A 27,489-nucleotide genomic window follows, 5' to 3' on the forward strand; every position below is an offset into this window, starting at 1 on the left:
GTTCATTTGCTTGGCTGATATAAAAACCTCTGCCTAACAGTGTTAGAAGTTTTTAAAATTAGATTCTGGATCTGTTTTTTGAGAGGAATAGCTCTTGGTTGCACTATCTGAGAGTTTTTCTCTTGTCTCTTATCCCCATACACAAATCTAATAAGGGCATTGGAGAATATGCTCCCTTGAAGACTGAGGAGTGTTGCACAATTTCTTTTGTTTGAAAGTTCAATAAGTTATAGTTTTATTAGGCTATAATATTGGATTCTTTGGTGATACAAATCCCTCAAAAACATAATAGGTTTCTGACCTGTCTCCAGTATCTCCTACATACCAGTAACCAAAGCCAAGGTTCTGTTCTAGACACAGTTATTAAGTCTTTGCTTATTTCTTCTCTGTGTGCCTGCCTCTCTCTTAATGTAGGCTACCATAAGGTCTTCTGAAACAATAGGTGTGGTTGTGAAGGGGAAACCTTTAATTAGACCTTTGCCATAGGGTTGTGCCTATATTTAATTAAGCAAACCTAATAGACCTTTGATAGTCAAGTCTTTTTCAATCCTTTCTTGCTGTGTGGGATCAAGGAGCACTTGGCTTTTACAATCACGCCCCCACATTTCTGGATCCTCTCTATTCCCGTCATTTATGCTTGAAAACTGGTCAATTTTAGCCAGCTATTAATACATTGCTACAAACAATAATATTGAGCAAACAAAACCCGACAACTGTCTGGCTCTTTCCTACTTTCTATGAAGCAGCAGGTTTCCTAGGTACTTGGTCTGCCTTCCAAATTATTGTAGGCAACTAATATATCAAATGTTTTTCCACTAAAAACATGTATCTCCTTTTTTTTTTTAGTCTGTGATATTATTTCCTTGCCATCTGCTGTCTGGTTGCTAAATCAATGACATGTATTTTAGATTTTAGTTATGACATCATCCCATTTCTGAATACTAATTCTTTATTGTTGTATCTGAAGTACACACTTTTAAATGATGTTAAGTAGGGAGACAGTTTTCTCAAGACTATTTCTTAAGACTATCTACTAAACTAGTGGTTTTCCAACTTCTTTTTTTGCTACAACCCACAACAAAAACAGAATTTGTGTTGTCATCCAGTAAACATACACACACAAACGCATACCAGATGGGCCAACAGGATGTGCCTAAACTAGGACTGTTTCTAGCAAACCTGCATATTTGAGTACCCGAAATTCCCTTTCTGCTGCTAAACTGATTTTTCACAAGAGATTTTTAAAAATTGCTTGAATAATACTGAGCATTTAGCAATGATATGACAGCTAGGTTAATCCCTTGAGATCCTAGAATCAACGTGAATTTTGTATATTAATTATGGTATTATACTTATTAAATAATGACCTTACTGATTAAAAGTAAATAATAAGTTGCTTCCAAGTCTTGGCTATTGTGAATAACGCTGCAATGAACACAGGGGTGCGTGTATCTTTATGCATTGGTGTTTTCAAGTTCTTTGGATAAATACCCAGCAATGGAATAGCTGGATCATATGGTAGTTCTATCCTTGAGTTTTTGAAAGAAAAAAAAAAGTAAATAATAAATATCATTCATCATATGATAATTATGTTTTATTTAAAGTTACATATACATCTTTTCACTTAAAATTTATATCCTTAAATGTTACATTTCAGTTTCATTTTATCTAAGTTTAATAGTATTTAGAAGGATCAAGAACAAACAGTGGGTAAAACATCAATTGTTTTACTATCTGAAAGAGGTCTTTATTATTATAATTACCAATAATAAAAGATATAATATAATTGAAGCACTGTTTTCTATAAAAAGAAGTTAAAGGCACTATGGGGGCTGGCCTGGTGGCATAGTGGTTAAGTTCACGAGCTCTGCTTCAGCAGCCCAGGGTTGAAGGGTTCGGATGCCGGGCACAGACCTACATACTGCCCATCAAGCCATGCTGTGGCAGCATCCCATATACAAAATAGAGGGAGATTAGCACAGATGTTAGTTCAGGGCCAATCTTCCTCACCAAAAAAAAGGCACTATGTAATTTCCTATGTATATTCCTAAATAAAGTTTTGTGGAGGTGTATCTTAATATTGGAAGGACAACAAATTCTCAAGTTGACTATTAAGACAAAGTAGAACATCATCACAGGTATCCTTAAGTAACTCTCAAATAAAGAGGAAATCTGAATTGGGAAGCTCAAAAATCGAGGATTTCTTGGTTTGCTTGTTTCCTCGTATTTATGCTGTGGTCTCTCAATTTGCAATCTTCTTTTTTAAGGCCCGTTTACAGGACCCAGTCTGAACACAACACCATGTGGAAGATGCTGAAAATGATTCCAGATTTAACCTCCCAGCTAACTGACGAGCATCTGAGAACACTGAGTAAGAGTGTCATTTCTGAAACCTGGGTAAAAGGCAGCACAGGTAACAAATATGGAGGGAAATGTGGCAAGATAAAACGCATGTCACTATCTTGAGTTTTCTATCCTTATAATACTCATAATTTCACTTGATGTGTTACAAATGTACTATTGGATGTATTTCATTTGTAAAGTTAGAAGTAGTGAAATGAATAACATTTCACATTTTAATTCTTATGTTTTAAAAATACACACTTGTGTTTCCCCACCTTGAACATGTATGAGAATCTCCCAGAGGACTCATTGAAACATATTGCTGTGTTCACCCCCAAAGTTTCTGATCAGTAGGTCTGGGATGGGGATTAATTTGCATTTCTAATAATATTCAAGGTGATGCTGCTAGTCTGGGGACCACACTTTGAAAACTACTCATTGATTTACACCTTTAACAACAATCTAGCATTGGTTTTCATAGTTAAGATAGCAAGTAGTCAAAGCGATTATTTAATCCAGATAGTGATCTAGATATTGGAAACAAACCTATTCAGATTGATTTTAGTTTCCCAATTTTAATTTCTAGTCCCTTTACCAAGGATATATTGGATACATTAGTAGAAGTATTTTGTATTTTAATTTTTTAGGGGGACCATACAAATAAACACACACAGTCACACACACACCTAAACCAACAGAGTTCAACATCATTTTTTGCATTTATCAAGTATCTATTAGAAAAGAGGAACTAAATTTATTTAATACATTCTTTGTGTTAGGGATATCCCTTATTCATTCCTCACAGTAACAAATAATAGTAGATATTATTATTACTATTCTCTATAGACGAGGACCCTGAGGCACAAAATATCATGTAGAGTGTTTCTGATTAGTATTGAATTTCAAGCACACTTTAGCCTTCCTGTATAAAGTGTCATGTCAGGATCATGACATTTAAAATCTAACTGGAATTTTGGAGAACATGTGTCTATTGAAATGATTTACATATTTCGAGAGTTTTCCTTCAACTGTCCTCTTTCATAATTAGTTTCATTTAATCTGACATCAAGCAGTGGAAATTAAATCATTGGAGTTTTGCAGAGGATAAAGTGATTTCAAAAGGAAAGAACAAACATTCAACATTGCTTTGCCATTAGCTTGAGGATAGTAATTAAAAAATTAATTTTTGTCATAAATCCCTGAAATTATATTTATTATGGTAAAAAATATGGAAACAACCTAAATGTCCTTCAATAGGAGATAAGACTACCTATGCTGCAATATATCTATTCTATGGAATTCTAGGCAGTGGTTAAAAAGAATGAGGTAGATCTATATACACTGATGTAAAAACATTAAAGACAGTAAATAAAAATAAAACAATTGCAGAATTATATAAATAATATGATCGATTAATCATACTTTCATAAATACTTCTATTTATGAAAACCCAGCAATTATATATACATATGTATGTGCATACATATGTATATGAAATATATATAATAAAAAATATGCAAAGGCAGATACAGAGGGACACTCCAAAAATACAAAAATTTTAGGTGGCTCTAAAATTGTGAACTTAGTGGAGGGGAGAGGACCTGAGGGGCAGTGAAGGGGCACAATTAACTCTTCTACATATACTTGTGTTGAATTTTCCACAGTGAATGTATATTCATATGTTAGTGTTTGTAGCTACATATTTATTTTTTTCAAAAAGGTTTTAAACTACATTAGAAGTAAATATTGTATTCTGATGGTATCTTAATAACTCGGGTGATTATTAAAATATGAACTTTCATTCTTTGACAAATATCAAGTTTAATTCGTTTATATTAAATAAGGTAATCCAACTCACACTTCAACAGGGCATACTCCAGACTCGTAAGAAAACATTTAGAAATCTCTGTTTACATTGACCTGTGTTAAAATCTTTCTCGTGAGTTTTTAAGACCTCTAATTCCGACAGCTCAGGTCTGCTTCACTATCAAAGCAGGCAACTCATTAAACATCTGACCTTTGTAAATCTCTGTTCATCCAACTTAAAAAACAAGCCCAACTAGGTATCTTTCTTTCTCCCTTTTCTTTATTCATGTGTGCGTTTCCCTCCCTCTGCTGTTATTTAAAGCGTTCCCCCTGGCGGCCCCTCATCACCAGGCTGCTGACTTCCAATCTGCTGCTGAGCTGTGGTTGCTCGCCTGAGATTCCACACAGCTGTTTGCACCTTCTGGTCTCTTTTCTGGCCACAGGTTCTTTGGAGCTTCATTATTTAAGGCAGTTTCTGAAACTTACCATTACTCACTCAGCTTCTCATTTAGTTTTCTTAAACAATAAAATATTAACAGGGATAAGAATATTACGATTTTAAGTACTGAATAACACATAGACATATCTCTAGTTTACGTGAATATGGTACTAAAACATGATTACCATATTAAGATTATTTATATTACTACATTATTTATTTACGATATTAAGGATTACTTATATTACTCTCTAATAAAAATACTATATATAATATATATTACATATGGTAATCTCTTTCAGTATGCTGTATAGATATATAGATATAGTTTACTGAATTCAGATGATCTGAAGAGTTTTACGTTGGATCTCTTATTTTATGGCCTGGGCAGGGAGCAGTTGTTTTGACTGGTAACCTAAAGCTCATGAAAACTAAAAGAATTAGCTTGCTTGAGAATCCAATTTAGTGACTAACCTGGAATTAGATCCCAGATCAAAGTTTCATTACAACTACCTTTATGTTAACATTGAAACATTCCCGTGAGATGACTGATAAAAGGGTTTTTTCTTTTATATCTATATCGACTTCACTCTGTTTTCTGTACTTGAAGCCCACTAAGTCTTACAGTGTTATTTCTCCATTTCTTTCATTTTACTTCTAACTTTTATAAGGTTATATCTCAAAAACACCATAGCTCCTTATTTGAATAAAATCGTATATTTATTTTTAATGCTGAAATATATGTTTATATTATAAGTTTTTAACGTTTCCTAACCTCCGTAGACTTTTATTTTTCTGTCCTGGTTTAAATTTCATTTAACATATTATAAAAACACGGTAGCTAAATCTCACGAAAAATGTAGTGGGCATCATTTTTAGATACAAATTAACCATAATTCAAATAATATACTCTTACAATAGCATATTATTTCATAATAATAAAATATTTAGTCCTACCATATAAAATATTTAGTCCTACCGTAAAGACCACGGCTCCCTTAAAGGCAAACAAGGCCTTGAAGAATAAGCATTGATCCTGAAGTGTAGATCTGCTTTCACTGCAACTAAGGTGTTTCCTAAGATTCACGAAGATTCATCCTTGGAAGCTGGCCAGAAATCTTCAGTCTCTCTGCATTGTGAGAACCCAATTCCGTTTCTACGTTTCTCTATCCAAGAGATGATCATGAAGTTGAGAAAATTAATGCAACAAAAACGATGACAACTATTCACTCTCAGGACAATACCAGAGACCCTGGCCATGATATTTTATTTCTCTAATATTGTCATTGAATCTTATTTTCTAAGCAGTGAGACTTAGAAGTAGGGGTGATATCTGAAATATTTAACACCTGACCAGGACAGGCGCTACCAAATCAGAACGAATGCTGCTCTGAGCAGTTGGAATGGGTGTGTTAGTAATAGAAATCCCACATGCGTGAGTTCCTCCACTTCTGTTACTGGAATATTTTCAATTAATAAGGAACTACTTTTCAGGTTGATTACATAATTGTACTATGCAGTGTCTAAAATTTAATAGTTTTTAAAAGCCTACCTGATTTTATTGGAAAAAATAATCAGAGTAGAACTAATATTCGTTCAACCCCTCTAGGCTAATTCTTAGATTGTCATAGTTCAGAAGAGTTGGCAGCTTTGCCCAACCATGAGAAGTCATTTTACTTTTTGTCGGTGAAGAAGATTAGCCTTGAGCTAACATCTGCTGCCAATCCTCCTCTTTTTGCTGAGGAAGACTGGCCCTGAGCTAACATCCATGCCCATCTTCCTCTACTTTATATGTGGGACGCCACCATAGCATGGCTTGATAAGCGGTGCATAGATCCACAACTGAGATCTGAACCCATGAACCCCGGGCCGCTGAAGCAGAGTGCCTGAACTTAACCACTACACCACCCGGCCAGCCCCAGGAGTCATTTTTAAATAATACTTTTTATATACTTTTGTCACATGTGCAAAAAATGGAATGTGGTATTATGCTAAATGCTTGGGAAACAAAATTACATAAAGCTGGTTCCCATTTCCTACAATAATACAGACATAAATTCATTGATTTAACAACCATGTATTGAGTGTTTGCTATGTGCTAGTGACTGACACTAGAACTTATTTTCTAGGGTGGGAGACAGAAAATAAACAATAAGTGAAAGCATAGTGTAATTGCAGGAAATAAGTTCTATGAAAAAAATAAAACAGAGCAAAGGAATAGAGAGGGGCTGGAAACTGGAGGAGGAGTTCTTTAAATGATGGTGATAATAATGACATAACCTACAACAATTCAAGGAGTGTTTATTCAAGAAAAATGATAGAATTTTGGTAAGAATAGTGAATTTTGCAGCATTTTCACTTGCCCTATTCCCATCACACTAGACCCTAGCTCTGCAGTGGCTTTGAAAGCAGCAGCCTTGCAACCATGGTGGCTGTGAAAAACAGCCGCCTGAGAACCACTGGAGGTGGCAGGATAGGTTTGAATCTCTCCCCAAAGCTCCAATCCAAGAGATTTGTCACAATTTTGCCCACCTGGTGGTTTCCAGGAATAGGCACATTTACAGAACCTATATGTATATATATATAAAAAGAATGGTCTCAAATCAATAACCTAACCTTCCATATTAAAAAATTATAAAAGAAAAGCCAACTAATCCCAAAACAAGTGGAAGGAATGAAATAATAAATATTATAGTGGACATACATGGAAGAAGAAATATGAAAAGAAAAGAGAAAATCAACAAAGCCATGTTCTTTACAAAGAACAACAAAATAGACAAATCTTTATCTCAATTTATCAAGACCAAAGAACATTCAAATTATGAAAAGTAGCAATAAAAGAGAGGACATCATTATTGACTTTACGGAAATAAAAAGGAATATAGAAGAATACATTGACCAACTGTTCATGATATTTAATTATTATCAGAAAGATTGGCTTTGGGTAAACCAATAATTCTTAAGCTCAAATTATTATTTACATAGATTTCTCTCAAGATTAACTGGCTTTTATTAACAACCCTGAACAAAAAATTCATCTTGTTACCCAGGGGTATATTTTAAAACGAGAAAATGATGGAGAATCCACCTGAAAGTTATGTTTCTTAAGAGTAGATATTTTTCTAAAACTATTTTGAGATTTTTTTTCTTTATTTTAACAGACCAGAAGAACGTTTGATAACTACTTTAAAATACTCAATTGTATATAATTTGGGGTCGGGAAAAAACATATTCTTTGTGTATTGTAGGTGCTTCCATTTATTTTTAGAGGTGAAAATTTCAGCCCTATCACCTGCATACCTCTAGGCATAGATAGCATAATACTTTCTTCAGGCATGACTTGGCCTCCAGCTCCTCAGCTTTCTGAAGCTCTGTGTCCTTCCCCGACCCCACTCAACAGCAGGGCTGACTCTAACACACATATGCTCTTAGTCTGAAATACAGCCTGATCTGCAGTGCTCGGACTTAAGAGCCACTCAATAAATATTTGGCAAATGAATTCATGCATTAATTGGTGCTACAGGTAACTTCCAAGCAGTATAACCTTGACTACACAAGACTGATTTAAAGTTCCTTCAAGAACAAAATAATTCTTGTTGAAATGATAGTCTGAAATAGATGCAGCTCATTCACTCTTCCAGATAAAGTAATTTTGGATTATACTGGTGAATCCCACAGTCATGTACCCAGATATCATCTTTTTGATCTTCCCATTTAGAAGCGATTTTTATATCCTTAGAAATAGACTTATGCCCTGGTATGGGATATTTTAATAATGTGCTTTACACTACATTCTTTTCTTTTTGAAGAACTTCTGGCAGAAATACCTTCAGTAGTACTGACACTTTCAGTCACTTTTAAAATCTCTTATAGTTTCTAAATCAGGTAACTGATCATATTAAAAAATTTTAACAGTAAGGAAAACAGAGCAAAAATTGTCTCCTTATCCAATACTATCTCCTTGCAAATATATAGTATTTCATAGAATTTGTTTTGAAATTTAATTTATTCTTGCCTTCATTTTTTTTCTTACCCAATTTTCCTTCATTCTATTAATTCATTAACTTTTAGAGCAATATTGTATGTATTTTTGTAAGCTCACTTATTATAACTCCTTTTAGATAACAAGGTATGGTCTAAATGAATTAATGAAATCTTTTACTGAAAAAAATTAAAGGTCTTGACCTTAATATGCATGTTATGGATAGGAACAAGCAATTTGAAATATGAAATTATCTTAGTTTATCTTAGTGTTTTTTTTTTAGTAAGAAGAACTAAGTAAAGAAATTAAGAAATAATAGGTTGTAAGCTTATTAAAAATAATCACCAACAATTTATAAAATTATAAAGTCTTCTTTTATGAAATCTCTACAAATATTTGGCAAGAAGTATCAATATTGAGAGGCTATTCTAATGGAAAACCTGTGCTCAAAATAAATGAAATAAATTTCTTTTCATCCCTTCCAGTTAGCTCTATGATAATATTTATTTATCTGGATTTTTTAATCTTAAAATAAATATCCAATTTTACTTGTTGATTATCTTCCACAAGTTATAGCAATATTCTAAAAAAGTTCTTGGACTCGTGCCTTAAAATAGCTACTCCTGGCACCTTAAGGAAGGAAAAATTGTCCCTAAAAGCGAAACCCCATCACCAAAGATACCTTACTATATTAAAAACTATGAAAAGTTCATTCATTGCTTTAGTTATGTTATCTCTGGGAGCATGGCGTTCCATGAATTAAACCACCTGGCTTAAAATGCATATAACTTACTGATATTTCCCTGAGCTCCCACCTAATTGACTGAGAAGAAAATAGGCCAACCAGGAGTTGTATCTCATTTCTCAATAGACAAAATTCTAAGAAAAGAATGAGTTGTTCCCCAAATGTTTTATAAGGTTCTTTAGAGAGAAATACAACAGAGCATCATTAATTAAACTTTTATTCACTCAACAAGTATTTACTAAATGCCTAAAATAATCCAGGTGATGTGCCGTGGACCAGAGATACTGTGTCAGATTCCCAGGTCCTTCTCTCAAGAGGTTGCAGGCTATGGGCAGAGACTGGAAACGCACAGTGCCGTGACAGAAATCTGTGAGGGGAGAGCCCAGAGGAGGGGCGTTCGTTAGGATAAATAGGAGGAGGGCAGAGGTCAGGAAGGTCTTCCCTGGTAGACAGATAACACTTAAACTCAGTTTTATGGGCCAAGTAAGAACTATCCAGGTGACAATATGACCATTCATCCAGTTATAGCTCTTTGAAACTTGTAAATTCTTTAAGAACGGTTGATTTTAGCTGAAGGTTCTGTGTACCAGAAAGCAGGAGATTCTTAGCAAGGAATTCACAGACATTTTTGCTTTAATCAAACTTTGCTTTAATCAAACTTTTAACCTTTTGAAAAGTCACTACCAAAATGATTAATTAAACTTTCCATTATTAGTATTCTTAATTTCTTTTGAATGTCTTTTGTTCACCTACCACAAGTGTGGTTGAGAGATATGTTAAAATATGAGGTCCTGCACTAGGAAATTTCTTCAGGTGCATTACTTCATTCTTTTGCCTTTTCATGTTATGGAAGTTGGCTAGTTAAAGAATTTTATGAAACTTATTTCCAACCAACTTGATTTTATTAAATTCCTTTAATTTGTAAAGTCTGAGAATCAAGATTTAATGCCATTTTGATCTATATTGTTTTAATTCTTATAGTCAAATTTTTCTTAGATGCTTGGAGTATTCTTTCTTTCCTGAAAGTTACATGAAATAATGTATCTTGAAAATTGAAGAAGGAGCCTATACTATTTGTTTCTTCTCATGCAGAAATTTCAAAAGCTTATATTTATCTTGCAGTATTAATAAATATATTTTTTCTCACAATTAGTAAAGTTAACACTACTTTGTTATTTGTAAGTAGTATTTTAATTATTATTTGAGAGCTTAACTCTATCACAATTGTTTTCTTTAGACACTTTTTTTTGTGTGTGTGAGGAAGATCTGCCCTGAGCTAACATCCATGCCAACCCTCCTCTTTTTGCTGAAGAAGATTGGCTCTGGGCTAATACTAGTTCCCATCTTCTTCCACTTTATATGGGACGCTGCCACAGCAAGGCTTGACAAGCGGTGCATTGGTGCGCGCCGGGGATCTGAACCCGGACTGCCAGCAGTGGAGCGCAGGCACTTAACCATGACGCCACAGGGTCAGCCCCTCTTTAGACATTTTTTATGGTGTTTATATCATTTGTCCATATATTTGAGGGCTGATTCAGATATTACTTGAATGCTATCTGAGAATTTTCTATTTCGTACCTTTTTCTTGATTCTTCATTTTCAATTCAATTTATAATGTTATTTTCTTGTTGTTTGAATGAGAATTTTGTCTTTTTCTCTCCAAATATTTGTATGAAGTCACTCTGAAGTTCATTTCATGCTGCATATGCTTCTGAAAGTTCCTTTAAATGATTTTGTTTTCAAATTTCTACCAAACTAATTTTGATACATTCATGAATAAACCAGTTACATTAATTTCAGGAAATAATTTAGAGTCGATTTCTGAAGAAAGTAGTAACAATTTTTTCAATCCTCATTAAGATCCTTTATAGAATCTATAAAACTAACTTCTATGTATATGTGTATATATAAGTATATTTATATGTGTGTGGGTATATAAATATTTATATGTACACATACAATACGCTGCAGAAATACATGTATGTATACTGCACACACATACACATATACACATAGAGCGCACTCCCATGTGCATATGCGTATTTGTATGTGTGCAGGTACTTTCAGATGTTGAAATATATTTGAAAACCTCCAGAAGTTAATCTACTTTGTGACTTTTGACAAGTTTCTTAATCATTCTGAGCCTTACTTTCTTTATCTGAAAAGTGGACTAATGATATATGATATTCGCGTTGTTAGAAGGATCAGCATTAGAGCACCTAGCACAGTCATGGCAAATATTTGATGCTCAGTGTGTGGTACTTACTCTTCATGGCAAGTTTAGAGTATTTGGATAACTGGAACAGCTATGTTTCCAGATTTTGGAACTCTACATAGAAAGGTAGTTTCTTAATGAGCCGATTTTTTAGGAATAGCCAATCAAACCACTTATTGAGATCTAAGCACCATAACCTCATGGAGAAATTCTAGGGAAAGGTACAGTTGCAATTCTAATCATGCACTCTGATTTTGCTCCATAGTTAATAGTTTCCTTTTTGATGAGCTCTCTTTAAATCACTCTGTGTTTTCTTGTGAACAACTATACTACCAAACTCCTTTCTAGACTGGTTTTTGTCATATAATGTTTTTACCATAAACATGTATTCATAGTTAAACATAAATTGATCTTTTTTTTTAACATTTTAAACTAATATATATGACTTTGAAATTCACTTTTTTCCCCACTTAAAATGAAACATGATATCTGTCTAAGTCACACAGATAGTCTTACTTTACCATAATTGAAACCATATTCCTACCAAATATATATTGAGAGAAAGAGAAAGGGAGTGGGGAGAGACAGAGAGACGGAGGGGGAGAGGGGAGGGAGGAGAACGATGATGCTGCGCCAACTCACCAAAGCTACACAGGGAGCTAGAGCTGCAACTGGCTGTGTTTGAATCCAGGCTCCACCACCACCGGCTCTCGGGGCTAAAGGCAGGATGTTCAACTTCCCACTGCCTTCAGTCTCCACAGCTGCAATACAGGAGCAGTCACAGCACCTGACTTGCAGAGCTGTAAGAGGATAAAAAAGGTTAATGTACATAATATGTTGAGGACAGAGTCAGGCTCAAGACAAAGAAAGAGGTCACAGAGTGTTTGCTGTCATCTCGTAGTTGCACGTTTTTTCTTGCGGGTATTTTCCCCACTACGTTTGCAGCATATTCCATTCTATTGATGTACCACAGCATGAGGATGTTTCACTCCTAAACACTTCAGTGTTTACCTAGAATTCAATATTTGTTTCTAATCCTTTTTTAAGATGAAATTTACATACAGTAATGTGCATCTGTATACCTTAAGTGTGTCACCTGATGAGTTTTGACAAATACTGTGACCCAAACCCCTGTCAAGACACAGAACTTGATCATCACCTCAGAGAGTTCTTTCCATGCTTCTTCCCAGTCAATCTCTGGCCCACTCACCAAAGGCAATTGCTCTTCTGTTTTCTTTTTTTTTTCCCCAACATAAATCAGTTTTGTGTGAAGTGTTTAGAATTTTATAATGAAATCAAACAATATGTGCTCTTTTGTGAAAGCCTTCTTTCAGTCAATATAATATTTTAAGATTCATTCATGTTGCATGAATCAATAGTTCATTCGTTTTTATGGCTGAGTAGTATTCCATTGTATGTATATACCGGAGACTGATGGACCTCTGAGCTGTTTCCAGCTTTTAGCTGTTGTGATAAAGTTGCTAATGATGTTCTTGTACAAGTACTTTTTTGGACATCCACTTTCATTTCTACTGAGTAAATTCCTAGGCGCTGAATTACTGTGACATAGGTTAGATGTATGTTTCATTTTATAGAAACTGCCAGACATTTTTACAAAGCAATTGTACAGTTTTATACTCCCTCCAATAATGTGTGAGAATTCCATTTGCTTTATGTTTCTGTCAATATTTGATTTTTTTCAGTCTTTTTAATTTTAGTAATTGTGGTCTCCCTCTCTCTCTCTCTTTCTCTCTGTTTCAAAATAAGTACACTTATTAAAAATTCTAGTTTGGGGAAGTATAGGTGATTCTTATTTTTTTCTTTGCATTTTTTCTATATTTTTTAATTTTGGAAAAAACATTTTTAGCAATAAATGAAACAGTTATTTTACGAAGTTAAAAATAAACTTAGCTAAAAAACACTTGTCAATGTTATGCAAATGATTACAGTACTTATACTTTGGGATAAAATTTCCAGGAACTTGATTACATAAAGATGCAAAATATACTGTATCCCAAACCAATTAGAGTAAAGATAATGTTTTCTGAGAACTGTGTTAGATGACTGAAGAAATGATCCAAGTGATGATGAAGAAACCGAAGACTAAGATTTATGTGAGATGTTTAAATAAAATATTTTGTACATTTTATGTTAAAATAAGTACTTCCAAATTAATATTATTTAATATAATAAATTTTAAGTATTATTAACTAATTTAAATATTATAATATATTATGTTATTATATATCACATATTATAAATATTATAATTAATTTCATCTGTATCTCTAAAATTTTATTAATTCAAGTTAGCCAAAAATGTTTAAAATAAAATTTCCGTTGGTAAAATTTGGTTATATATTAGTTTTTAAATTTATAGTTTATTTAAACTCTTTAATAGTAACTCTAACAACATAAAAATTTATTATATTCACTGAGTAACCAAAAAAATAAAGAAAATTTAATACATGTAGATAATCTGATTTAGCATGACAATTTTTGAACTGGAAGTTGAGCCTAGAAATACCTGACTCTCCCAAGATTATATGATGAATACAACACTGGGGCTAATCCAGGCCTCCTCCCGCCTCCCAGACCACCACTTGATCCATTTATAGCATCTTGTTTTGTAAAGAAAGAATAATCAATATATAGTAAATCACTAAAAAATGGTATCTACCTAATATTAATAAAAACATTTTATTTTACAATACAGTTCCCCCTTTGCCATTTCAAATATAGCTATCATCTTTATATATAAGTGGAGCTAGCAGCTTCCAGAATAGCTTAATTTAACTGTTTTTTTGTTTTTGTAAGTATAATTGGAGCATTGATGAGATATTTTCTGACCAAAATATTTTCCATGGTTCTCAAAATCTCTAAATTTATTTAACTCCTTAAAGGCCTCCTTAATACTAAAGATATTTTTATTATGAAAGTGTGAAAATTAATGCATTGTAAGCAGAGATTATTTAGTCAAGTTCACTGTCTCTGGACCAAGGCCTGAAGGAAAAGGAGGATTTTCTTCAGAGGAACAGAGGAGTTACATTCATCAGCAAGGTGAACATATTTTACGGTTAGAGTTAAGTGAAATTCCAACAATGGCCACACAGAAATTGCGTTCAGCTGTGAGTAACAGAGAACTAAGGGGCACTGATTTACAAAAATTGGGGGATTTATTTGTGTTACATAATGGGAAGTCACAAGACAAGTGGTTATAGGTGTCAGGGGGAGACGTGAGATTATCCTCGCCTTTTCCTTGTAGCTGCAAGATGCTTGCCCCAGTTCCAACAGCACGTCCCTGTTCTACACAGCAAGGAAGAGGGGGTGGTGTTCATGTTGGGAAAGCAAAAATTCTCCTAATGTTTTATTAATCAGAATGATGTCAAGTGGCCACACATGTAAGAGTGTCTGGGCAATGTAATTTTTAAATGGGCTCACGCAATACCCAATAAAATTGTGGTTTTGTTAGTAAAGGAAAAGGAGAGAATTCATATTGGGTAGACAACTAGCAGCCCTTGCAATAACATTATTTCACACAATGCATTTCTTTTCACAATTTTTATTCTATGCTAAGAAGTGCTAGTTAACTCTATTAAAAAACAGAATATAAATGTATATATTGGAATACACCTTTCCCCCAATTGCTTTTTCCCCTATGTAATTGGTCAAAATCATTACTAGTCTTACAAAATTTTATTATCTTTTACCTTTACAGTGTACTTACTATAATGTCATTTTCATACAGCTCACCTGATAGCTATTAAAAACAATGTTTCTGCAGTGCCCTTGCCACACAGATTAGATGTTTAATAAGAAGTGATATTGTACTACCCAGAAAGGAATCTATTTTAAGCTCAGACATCCAAGCAAACATAACCCTTGCTTTAAAGAAGACTGAAAATCACTCTCCTGAAGTCAACCAAGAGGCTAATAAGAACTCAGTTTAAAAAATTGGTGAAGGCAAGCAGCTGGCATCTCTTAGGGCATAAAAAACCCCACAATTGTCCCTGAAAATCAATTTGTAGTTTCTATTTACAGCAAATTAATAAGTGTAAGAAAGGATCTTCTCATAGCGCTTGAATAATTTGCTCCCATTCTGTAAAGTAAGGTAAACAATTGAGAAATGGAGAGACACCGTCCAGTTCCCATTCCCTCCTGCTCCAAAAGGACAGCTTTCAGAAGAATCAAATGCTCACAGGTGAATAAACCTGCCAGACCTACAGGCACATAGTTGAGCTTTAGTGGTGGATGACAGATTGTGGAGAATTACAATATGGAGTAGCAGAATTATTGGAAAAAACTCTTCTTCCTACTAATGATCAATCTCCCTCTCCAAACTCTCTTCTTATTCAGTTCTATGAGTGATCACCACCATGTCCAGAGCAAAAATAAATGAAAATTAGCGGTAGATGTATATTGTTACTTATATAAAATAGGAAAAATGGCATTTTTGAGGGGGAGGTAAATATTTTAAAAAGTTCAAGGGCTTTTCTGGTTCTATTTTTCTCATAATGTCTTGAATCTATTAATTGTGATATGTTACCATGGTTATTTCCTAGAATCTATCAGTTTTATAAGGGGATTCATTACTATAAATAACTGTCAGCAAACAATACGGCAAATGTGTAGACACATCTTTGTTATCCTTGTTATTTGAGTATATTATTTGGGAATGCCGGAGTGCTACGTTAAAGTCATTGTCATTGTATCAGCTAAAAGAATCTGCTTAGAGTGAAGCAAATGTAGTGTGTGTGGTAGTCATATTCATATCAAAGAGCCTGGGAAATAAAGTTTACAGTATATCTTTTTTGGTTTTGTTTTGTTTCAGTGGTTGCAAATGATGGATTTTATATAATACTGAAAGGCCTAGCTAGACCTCGAACACAGGTATATAAAAATCTGATTGAAGAAAGTGAGTCAACACCCTCTTTCGTATCTCAGACTTTCCACGGCTTTGTTTTTGATGAAGATTTCAAACACTCTCTACTTGGTGAGATGTGCATACCTTCACGTGACCCAATGGTAAGAAAGGAATGTTTGCTTTTTCCATAAGCAATAAGGTATCATTATTGTAAAATTTTATCTCTTTTGGATATTTAAATCCAAATATCTTCAGTGAGTCCTGAAATATTCAAGATAATATATCTTTTAAAAATAAAAATTATACTACTAATATTGAACTTGAAATTTGTTTAGAAAATTTAATGAGAGATGCCTTCAATAACATACTGCCCACTGACAGGTGTTGTGTCATTATGTGAAAACTGAGACAAGGCCCATGTGATTGACTCACTGAATGAAGAGGGAGGGTAGCTTGAGATAAGGGAGATGGATTAGGTGATTTGAAGGAGACATAGAAGACAGATCATGAAGGGCCTTTTAAATCAAGTTAAGAATGTGTGCTTAACCTGTTTATCTCCAGAGCAGTGCCAAGGCAATCAAGGAGGTTATTCCCTCACAATCAGAAAGTCTTAAAGAAAATCCTTTGCTTAGATGTAATATTTCAAGACTATCAGCTGGTCAAAAAGTAAAAGTTCAGTATCTTTCTTGATCTCTGGATACTGTACATGGATATCAGATCTGGTTTGACTAGAATTGTGGCTAAAAAAGCCAGTATTAGATTTAGGGTGGTCAAGATGTTCAGATTAGAAAAGAGCCAAGGGAAACAATTAAAGCCAAATTATTTAGCACTATGGATTGAAGTCAGGACAACCTAGAACATTCTCAAGTTCAAGAAGTATGAGGATGGATAAAACTGAGAAAGAAAAACAAGGATAAGAAACAAGACAAGAACATAAAAGTATATTGTTGATCACACGTGAATGGGTGATGTTTCTAAATCTTCTTTCTTGATAGGGATGGAAAACAATGCATTTGTTACCCCATGGCAGCATACCATGTACCCGAGCCCATTTCAATCTGCTTTAGAAAAAAATATCACATTTGGCACAGCAGCTATAATTAGGGCTACTTCTTGGTTGACTTTGAGGTCGTCAGCTCAAATCTTCCAGGATCGACTTGTTTGCTTTTTGAGAGAAAAACTCATGAATTAAATGGGGATATGCTGGAACCACCACTTCTGAATCCTGCATTAGGTCTATGACGGCTGCACTAATCTCTGTCGTTCTACCTAGGATGTAGTGTTGTTTTGTTTATTTTTTTCCAGTTTTATTGAGGAATAATTGACAAAAATTGTATATATTTAAGATATATATTTTGATGTTTTGATATATGTATACATTGTAAAGTGATCACCACAATCAAGCTAAATAGCATATCCATCATCTCACATAGCATTTTTGTGTGTGTGGTGAGAGTACTTAAGATCTTCCCTCTTAGCAAATTTCAAGTATGCAATTCAGTATTGTTGACTATGGTCACCATGCTGCACATTAGATCTCCAGGAGTTACCTTGCATAACTGAAACTTTGTATCCTTTGACCAATATCTCTCCATTTCCCCTACCTCCCATCCCCTGGTAACCAACATTCTACTCTCTACTTCTATGAGTGACTATTTTAGATAGTACATATAAGTGAAATCATACAATATTTGAAATACATACAATCATACAAAATCTGGTTTATTCCACTTAGCTTAATGTCCTCTAGGTTCAACAATGTTGCTGCAATTGGCAGGATTTCCTTCTTTTAAAGACTGTATAATATCCCATTGCACATATATACCATGTTTTCTTTATCCATTCATCCACGAATAGACATCTAAGTTGTTTCCATGTCTTGGCTATTGTGAATAATGCTACAATGAATATGGGAATGTAGATATCTCTTTGAGATACTGATTTCATTTCTTTAGATGTATACCCAGAAGTGGGATTGCTGGATTGTATGGTAGTTCTATTTTTAATTTTTTGAAGAAACTCCATACTGTTTTCAATAATGGCTGCACAAATTTATATTTCCACCAACAGTGTACAAGGATTCCCTTTCCTCCACATCTTCACTAACATTTACTTTTTGTTTTTTAACAGCCGTTCTAACGTGTGAGGTGATATCTCATTGTGGTTTTGATTTGAATTTCCCTGATGACTAGTGCTGTTGAACACCTTTTCAAATACCTGTTGGCCACTTGTATGTCTTCTTTTGAAAAAATGTTTACTTAGGTCCTTCTCCCGTTTTTTAATTGGGTTATTTGTTTCTTTGCTATTGAGTTGTGTGAGTTCCTTACATATTTTGGACATTAACCTCATCAGATATATGGTTTGCAAATATTTTCTCTCCTTCCATAGGTTGTCTTTCACTCTGTTGATTGTTTCCCTTGCTCAACAGAAACTTTTTAGTTTGATGCAATCTCGCTTGTCTATTTTTGCGTTTATTGCCTCCGCTCTTGTTGTCATATCCAAAAACTCATTGCCCAGATCAATGTCAGGAGGCTTTTTCCCTATTTTTCTTCTAGGAGTTTTATGTTTTCAGGTCTTACATTTAAGCCTTTAATCCATTTTGAGATGGTTTTGGTGTATAGTGTGAGATAACATCCATGTTCATTTTTCTGCATGTGGATATTTAGTTTTCTGCCATTCTATATGTTACCTGTTCAGTTTATTGATTGTTTCTTTTGTTGTGCAGAAGTTTTTAGTTTGGTGTAGTCCCACTTTTTATTTTTCCTTTTGTTGCTTGTGCTGTTGATGTCTTATCCAAAAAATCATTGCCAAGACCAATGTCAAGGAGCTTCTTTCCTGTGTTTTCTTCTAGGAGTTTTATGGTATTAGATCTTATGTTCAAGTCTTTAATTCATTTCAAGTTAATTTTTGTGAGTGGTGAAAGATAAGGGTCCATTTCGTTTTTTTGATTGTGGTTATCCAGTTTTTCCTGCACCATTTATTGAAGAGACTATCCTTTCCCCATTGAATATTCTTGTCAAATATTAGTTGACTGTATATTTGGGGGTTTATTTCTGAGACCTCTGTTCTGTTCCATTGGTCTATGTGTCTATTTTTATACATGTACCATACTGTTTTAATTATTATAGCTTTGTAGTATAGTTTGAAATCAGGAAATGTGATAGCTCCAGCTTTGTTCTTCTTTCTCAGAATTGCTTTGGCCATTCAGGGTCTTTTGTGATTCTGCACTAATTTTAGAATTGTTTTATTTCTGTGAAAAATGCCATTGGAATTTTGATAGGGATTGCATTGAATGTATATATGGCTTTGGGTAGTATGGACATACTAATATTAATTGTTCCCATCCATGAACATGGGAAATCTTTCCATTTGTTTATCTCTTCTTAAGTTTCTTTCATCAAAGTCTTATAGTTTTCATTGTACATGTCTTTCACTTCCTTGGTTAAATTTATTCCTAAGTATTTTATTGTTTTTGATGCTATTGTGAATGGGATGGTTTTCTTTATTTCTTTTTCAGGTGTTTTGTTGTTAGTATATAGCAACACCACTGATTTCTGTATGTTGATTTTATATCCTACAACTTTACTGAATTCATTGATTAGTTCCAACAGTTTTGGGGTTGAGTCTTTAGGATTTTCTATGTATAAGATCATATCATCTACAAATAATGAAAATTTTACTGCTTCTTTTCTGATTTAAATGCCTTTTATTCCTTTGTCTTGCTTAATTGCTTTAGCCAGGACTTCCAATACTATGTTGAATAATAGCGGTGAGAGTGGCACCCATGGCTTGTTCCTGATCTTAGAGGAAAATTTTTCTAGTTTTTTGAGGTGTAAAGTTAACTTATTTTAAATCTTTTTTTTTGTGAAGATCAGCCCTGAGCTAACATCCATGCTAATCCTCCTCTTTTTGCTGAGGAAGACTGGCTCTGAGCTAACATCTATAGCCAATCTTCCTCCTTTTTTTTTCCCCCAAAGCCCCAGTAGATAATTGTATGTCATAGTTGCACATCCTTCTAGTTGCTGTATGTGGGACGTGGCCTCAGCATAGCTGGAGAAGCGGTGCGTTGGTGCGCACCCGGGATCCAAACCCCGGGCCTCCAGTAGTGGAGCGCACACACTTAACTGCTAAGCCATGGGGTCGGCCCTAAATCTTTTTTAATATAGGCATTTATCACTATAAACTTCCATCTTAGGACTGCTTTTACTACATCCCATAGTTTGATATGTGGTGTTTCTTTTTTTTGTCTTGAGATTTTTTTTTTGGCTGCGAAAGATTCGCCCTGAGCTAACATCTGTTGTCAATCTTCCTCTCTCTCTCTTTTTTTTTTTCTGCCCAATGCCCCAGTACATAGTTGTGTATTCTAGTTGTAAGTCCTTCTAGTTCTTCTGTGTGAGCTGCTGCCACAGCATGGCTACTGACAGATGAGTGACACACCTGGGAAGCGAACCTGGGCTGCCAAATTGGAGCACTCCAAACTTTAACCATTGGGCCATCAGGGCTGGCTCGAGATATTTTTTAAATTGCCTTTTGATTTCTTCTTTGACTCAGTGGGTTGTCAGAAGTGTACTGTTTAGTTTCCACATATTTGTGAATTTTCCCATTTTCTTCCTGTTAGATATTGTTGTTGGAAAATATACTTGGAGCGATTTTGACCTTAAATTTATTAAGATTTGTTTTGTGACCTGACATGTAATCTATCCTGGAGAATATTCCTTGTGTGCTTGAGAAGAATGTGTATTCTTCTGCTGTTGGGTGGAAAATACTGTATATGTCTGTTAGGTCCATGTGGTCTATGATGCTGTTCAAGTCAGCTACTTTTGTGTTGATTTCCTGTCTGGATGCTCTGTCCACTATTGAACGTGGGCTGTTGAACTCCCTTATTATTATGTGTATCATTAAATCTGAAGTGAGTCTCTTATAGACAGCATATCTCTGGTTCTTGTGGGGTTTTTTTGGATATTGTTTTTTATCCATTCAGCCACTCTATGTCTTTTCATTGGGGAGTTTAATCCATTTACATTTAACATAATTATTGATAAGTGAGGACTTATTGCTATTTTGTTAATTATTTTCTATCTGTTTTGTAGTTGTTTTGCTCTCTTCCTCTCTTCTTGTCTTCCTTTATTTGATGATTTTTTTTGGCAGTGATTTGCTTTGATTCTTTTTTATTTTGTGTATATTATAGATTTTTCTTTGTGGTTACATTGAGGCTGGCATAAAATATCTTATATCTGTCTATTTAAGTTGATAACTTTGCTTCAATAACATACAAAACTCTACACTTTTATTTTGTGTACTTATAGTCAGAGTTTACTTCTTTTTATATTGTGTATCCAGTAACAATTCTTTTCCTGGATTATAGTTATTTTGAGGATCTTGTCTTTCAACTTTTATATTAGGTTTTGGAGAAATTTATGTGCCATCATTACTGTGTTACATTATTTGGTATTTGACTATATATTTACCTTTAACAGTGAAAGTTATGATATCATATGTTTTCACATTGCTGTTTAGCATGTTTTTGTTTCAATTTGAAGAAATCCTTTTAGCAGTTCTGCTAAGGCAAGTCTAGGGTGATGAACTTCCTCAGTGTTTCATGGTCTGGGAAAGCCTTTATCTCTCTCATTTTTAACGGCTAGCTTTGCCAAATGTAGCATTCTTCATTGGCAGTTTTTTCTTTCAGTAGTTTGAGTACATCATTCCACTCTCTCTTGCCTTGCAAACTTTCTGCTAAGAAACCCACTGATAATCTCAGGGAGGTTCCCTTTAATGTGATAAATTACTTTTCTCTTGCTGCTTTCAAAATTCTCTGTCTTTGACTTTCGAAAATTTAACTGTAATGTGTTGATGTAGACCTCTTTACATTCAACCTACTTAGGTTCTTTGGGCTTTGTGAATGTTAATGTCTATTTCCTTCTCCAGGCTTGGAAAGTTTTGGATCATTATTTCCTTAAGTGAGCTTTCTGTCCCTTTCTCTCTCTCTCCTCTAGGTAGGTCGCATATGTGAAAGTGGTCCTGGGTCCAGGGTGTGCAGGCACTGAGACTGAGGGGGCTGCAGCAGCACCAGCACGGGGGGTGCACAGTAGTTCCAGTTCCCGGGAGGCAAAGGAGCACGGGCTCTGTTGTCTCCTCCAGATGGGGTCCACACTGGCGAAGAATGTGGAGACCTCCTAGTCTACCATCTTGCTGCTGTGTGTGGTATTGTTTTTTTTAATTTCTTATCTTGGCTAAGATGGAGGAGGGTAGGGAGAGAACAATTTCAGAGGTTTCGACTTGATCATCCTTCCTGATAGCTCTTACCACAAGGGCCCAGAAACCAAGGTGAGGGCTCTACCAAGTATCCATTCAAGTTATACATTTAAGGTCTATGGAAATTGCCATCAGGTGGGTCTCTGGACCCAGTGGAGCCACTGTGAACCAGACCTGAGCAGAAACTCCATTTTTTAATGCATTCTCAGTATTTCCTCACTGTAACAAATGGCCACTTTAGGTACCCAGGTTTTAAAGTTTCAGGGTTAAACAGAGTACTTGTTGGGGTTGTGAATGCAACCTTATCTGGAACTATGCTGTCCTTTTAATTAGGTACTGGGCCCAATCCATAGCTTTTTCTGTCTTCCAACTATAGAAGAGGAGATTATCTTTTTATGCTGCATGGAGCCATTAGATTACACACTTCACCTTACTCCGATGGCTGAGTTTCATCAGCCTTTCATTGTCTTTCTCCAGTGTTTGATAGCCTGCAGAACAGTCATTCTATTCCATGATTGTTATAATTACTCATCCCGCAGCATTTCAAAGATCTGAGACATTGTAACTTCTAGTGCATTTTCTTCTGCCAATACCCCATCCCCGTTCAATACCGTTAAAAGTTTATCAATTGTACTGCTACAGCGTGCCACAGACTATCAGTGCTACAGTGATGGATTTTTGTTGCAAGTTGGCCGGCAGGCAATTCACAGCTCCAGAATCCTTTTCTTTTCTATTTCTTATAGAATATTTTGAAAAAAAAGGATGTAAATAAAGGCAGACAATTTTGTTAACTGTCAGCAACACTAGGGCTTTTGTTCTTGTTTAAGTCTGCTGAAGGATAAGTATGTGATAATTCACTAAAATTTATTTCAGATGGCTAAAAATTTACATTATTGTCACTGCCACTATCCCCTATAGGAAATGTGAGTTATATTTATAAAATGTGTTGCTCCTTGCCTAATTTCAGTAACTGACCTTTCTGTGTATTTATTTAATGGTGCTTTTAAAAATAAAAATACTACTACTCCCAAAGAATGTGCTTAGGAAAATTTTGGGGTTTTTCACAAATAATCAAAGTGTTATTTTTTTCTCTCTATTTGGCTTCTTTGCCATTATTTGCTTTTTTTATTGTGTTGTATCAGAGAACCAAACTACAGAGAAAAAAAAAAAAGTAATAAGAAAAAAAAAGTAATAACATCATCCCTCTTCAATTTAACCCTCCAGTAGTTTTGTAAACAAGCAGGCATCATTTGAGTATAATGAACATAAGGTGAAAAACATACAGTCTAAGGATCAAATTCGTTTTTCCTGACATAATTACAGTTCTGAGTAAAAATTGTTGGAGTTGCAAACATCTGCTGGACTTACTCCCTGCTGCAGATGTAAACTGGACTAAAAAAATTAGTGCAATTCAAATATACAGAAAAAAATGTGTTTTTGCTTTTCTTGATATTGATTTATACATTAAAGCAAAAAGCTTTTTTATTACGGTGTTTTGTATAACGGAAGGAGAGAAAAAATTACACATTCATTTACAAGATCACCAACTTAGATTCTAAGTAGTTTTAAGATCTTTAATTCATTTTACCTTTTCTAATTAACCTCACAATTTTTCAAAGAACAGTCATAAAGAAAATCAAATTTCCTTTGAGCTATCTCAGTGTACTATGGTATATGTAACACACACACACACATACCCCTCTATATTTTATACTTTATATACTCCTATATTTAGTGTATATGTATTTTGCTATGCTGCTATCTTTTATTAAAATGTATTTTGACATGATAAAATTTAGCAATATTACAAAAGCAAATTTTCAAGTTGAAGATTCTCAATAATTATTAAAAGAAATTTCTAGTTTATTAATAGAAGTTTTCTTTGAAAAATAAACATTTGAAGCTATGTGGAAAGAAATCATTTGATAAAAATGTGTATTGAACAAGTTGGACCCTGTAGGCTGAAATTATAAAATAGCTGTATTATTTTTTCCTATCGAAGCTTTCAAACAAGCTATATGTATTATTCGTCTATGCTCCCTGGATGAAATCTCAGTCAGATCCTAAGTCTTAACAAATGCCCTCATTTTTTCAGATATTAAAATTTCCAGTCCTGTCTTTATATCAAGATTTCAAACTATCACGCTTGACAGCACAGTTTGTGCCTCATTGTGGCATAATTCTGCAATGGGGAAAGGAGAAGAATCAGTGTATTCCCCTTTCCTTACTGTGCATCGTCTTCTACTCACCAGCTGCTTTTTCTGGCTGCTCTCAGCCGGCATCAGGAGGGAAGGGAGGGTGGATATTAGAGGTAAAATTCTATGGGTGCCTTCTGTGGTTTAATGATGAAATGAATTTTGTGTGTTCTTCCCCTGTAACTCCCTGGAAGGGCACTGTCTCCTGTAGCAGGTTTTTAAATACACTTTGTCCGTGGCTTCAGGCAGTGGAGACCACAAGAGGCTCTCTTGGGTCAACTCATCTATGTCACTTCGACGGTAGGAAAACTACACGAAGCACTCTGTTACTTAAATATCTGTCTATCTAGTCTTTATATATATATATATATATATAAAATATATATATAAATTTAATTTTATATAAATTTAAATTTATATAAATATAATTTTAACATCCTGGAGTAATTGGAATAATTGCATTTAATATTATATATGTTATGGGTTTACATACAACATCCTATTACACATGTATATATCCTATTACACATATATGTATATTTTTTCTTGTTTATTTTCATATGAAATCCAACATAAAATTTTAGTGTTTCTTGAAACCTACACAAATTTGGCAAAATCTGTGAATGACTGAAATGTACCTCTTTACCTTGTGGGTTTTACCACACAAAACAATCAGTTTCAGTAAGGTAGTTTTAAAAAGAAAGCTTTTGTGTGTGTGTGTCTGTGTGTGTGTGTGATGCTACAGATTCACATTTAAATTGACTAGTTATATTAAGTTCTTACTATGTAAGAATTTTTTTGTGTTAAGTGCTGTGGTGGGTATACGATGCAATCCTGAAATGACTAGAGATGTAGATTTTGGTATTGTCTAAATAGAAATGTGATATTCAACCCGTAAAAATAAATAAAGTCCTTGAGAAAAACAGGATTAAAAAGAAAGAGCTGAATTCAAGGAGCAAGTCTTGAGTAAATTCCACACTTGGAACAAAGGAAAGTGGCCACTGAAGAGCCAGCAAAGGAGAAGCAGAACAGTGACAGGCTTGTAGAAGCCAAGGGAGAACCACGTTTCCAGAAAGATGCGGTGATGAAGTCATCAGCAGTGTTTTGGACCCTTCTTTTCACAATGAAAGCTTTTCATGGAGCCCTCCCATTTTGTTGCCTGCTTGTATCTTGCAACCCATTGTGATCATTTATTAGATGAGTTGACGGCATCCTAGACAGGAGAGAATGTTTTCTTTGAGCAATACAATTTAACTAATAAAGTTCAAACATTTAACCTCAGAGTTTTGTGCTTTTCTTTAGCAATTTAGCTCATTAACTCTAAAAATAAACATGATTGACATCACTAATTGCACATTTTCCTTTAGCAGGTGGGATGCTTTGTTGCCTTGATAATTCTTACACAATTAATATTTCTCAATAGTAAAACACAAAATATGTATTTTTTCCCATCTTTCTGCTCTTGTAAAAGTTGAGACAATGGTAAACTATTCATATTTCTTACAGATCTGGCCTTTTGTTTTTGCATTTTGGTAAGCATGTCTCCAAGCAGGCATACAAATCAACACACACACACACACACACACACATAACCATTATTTGACAATTTTGTGATGGAGCCACAGGAACACTGAAATAAAACATAAGAGATGCTCCTTGTCCTCAATAGGGGAACAAAACTAACTCTTGCTCAAGAACAGTACATGATTAGCTGGGAGTTGGTCCTGACAAGAAGGACTATGGCATTAGAGGAAGAACAAGTTCACTGGGTGTTAGAGTGGCCAGGACAGTGTCGTGGAGTTAAGGAGCTTGAGTTGTGTCTCTAAGGAGAGGTGGTGTATAGATCAATGAAGAATAGAGGCACCATCTCCTTATTTTATAGAATTCCACAGAATATAGCATATAATGAAGGAGCTGCCAGCTATGCTGTGCCCTGTCATGTCACGTGGTCTTAAGCAGTGGTCTGGATAGCACCACTTTTAGGAGCACAAGTGATGGTGCTAGGCTACAATTTATAGGTCTGAAAACATGGGCAACTTGCTAAGACTCTATACTTCAGGATCCTTACCTTCAAAATTGAGCTAGTGATAATACCTGCCTCACAGATCTATCTTGTGTTAAATGAGATTATATAAAGCACTGAGACCAATGTCTAGCGCACTCTGAGAGCTTGATTTTTACCTACAATTATCACTGTTATTAATTGTGGTTTTGTTTTTCATTCCATCCCATCTACCAATTTTTTCCTTCAGGCTCTCATTATTTCTTGTCAAAAAATTGTGATAACCTCCTGTCCTTGTATTTAATCTATAAACCCCTCAGATCATTATCCACCTCGTCATCGCTAGAGTGACTTTTGTAAAAGTCAAATGTGAATGTGTTGCTCCCTTGCGTAAAATGCTTCAGTCATTTCTAGTCACTTACAAGATAACTTTCAAATTCCTTTTCATGGCTTCTAGGGCCCTTCGTGAGCACGTTCAGCTCCCCAGTGCGCTCTTTTCCTAGGCATGCAAGACTACCTGTAGTTCACGAGGGGTTTGTGTTGTCTCCATGCCTCTGTACATCTTGCTGTGTGTTCCTGGAATGACACGCTCCTTTGGAGTTTCTTCACAGTCTCTTCTGCATCCTCAGGAAACTAATCCAGCTTCA

The 27,489-nt window shown here is 34.7% G+C and overlaps 1 protein-coding gene across 3 annotated transcripts in view; it reads left to right on the top strand.

Moving 5' to 3' along the window:
• Positions 1–27,489, top strand: part of CNBD1 (cyclic nucleotide binding domain containing 1) — a 310,066-nt gene that overhangs the window by 103,590 nt on the left and 178,987 nt on the right. For 2 of the 3 annotated variants that reach the window (XM_058528986.1, XM_058528988.1), the window contains exons 2-3: positions 2,268–2,413; positions 16,361–16,554. In XM_058528986.1, the coding sequence (XP_058384969.1) occupies positions 2,268–2,413; positions 16,361–16,554 (340 nt within the window). The remainder of the gene's footprint in view (positions 1–2,267; positions 2,414–16,360; positions 16,555–27,489) is intronic. The other variant, XM_058528987.1, reaches the window with a different exon arrangement.

This window comes from Diceros bicornis, chromosome 33 (genome assembly GCF_020826845.1).
Source record: "Diceros bicornis minor isolate mBicDic1 chromosome 33, mDicBic1.mat.cur, whole genome shotgun sequence".
In the NCBI taxonomy this organism is placed as follows: domain Eukaryota; kingdom Metazoa; phylum Chordata; class Mammalia; order Perissodactyla; family Rhinocerotidae; genus Diceros; species Diceros bicornis.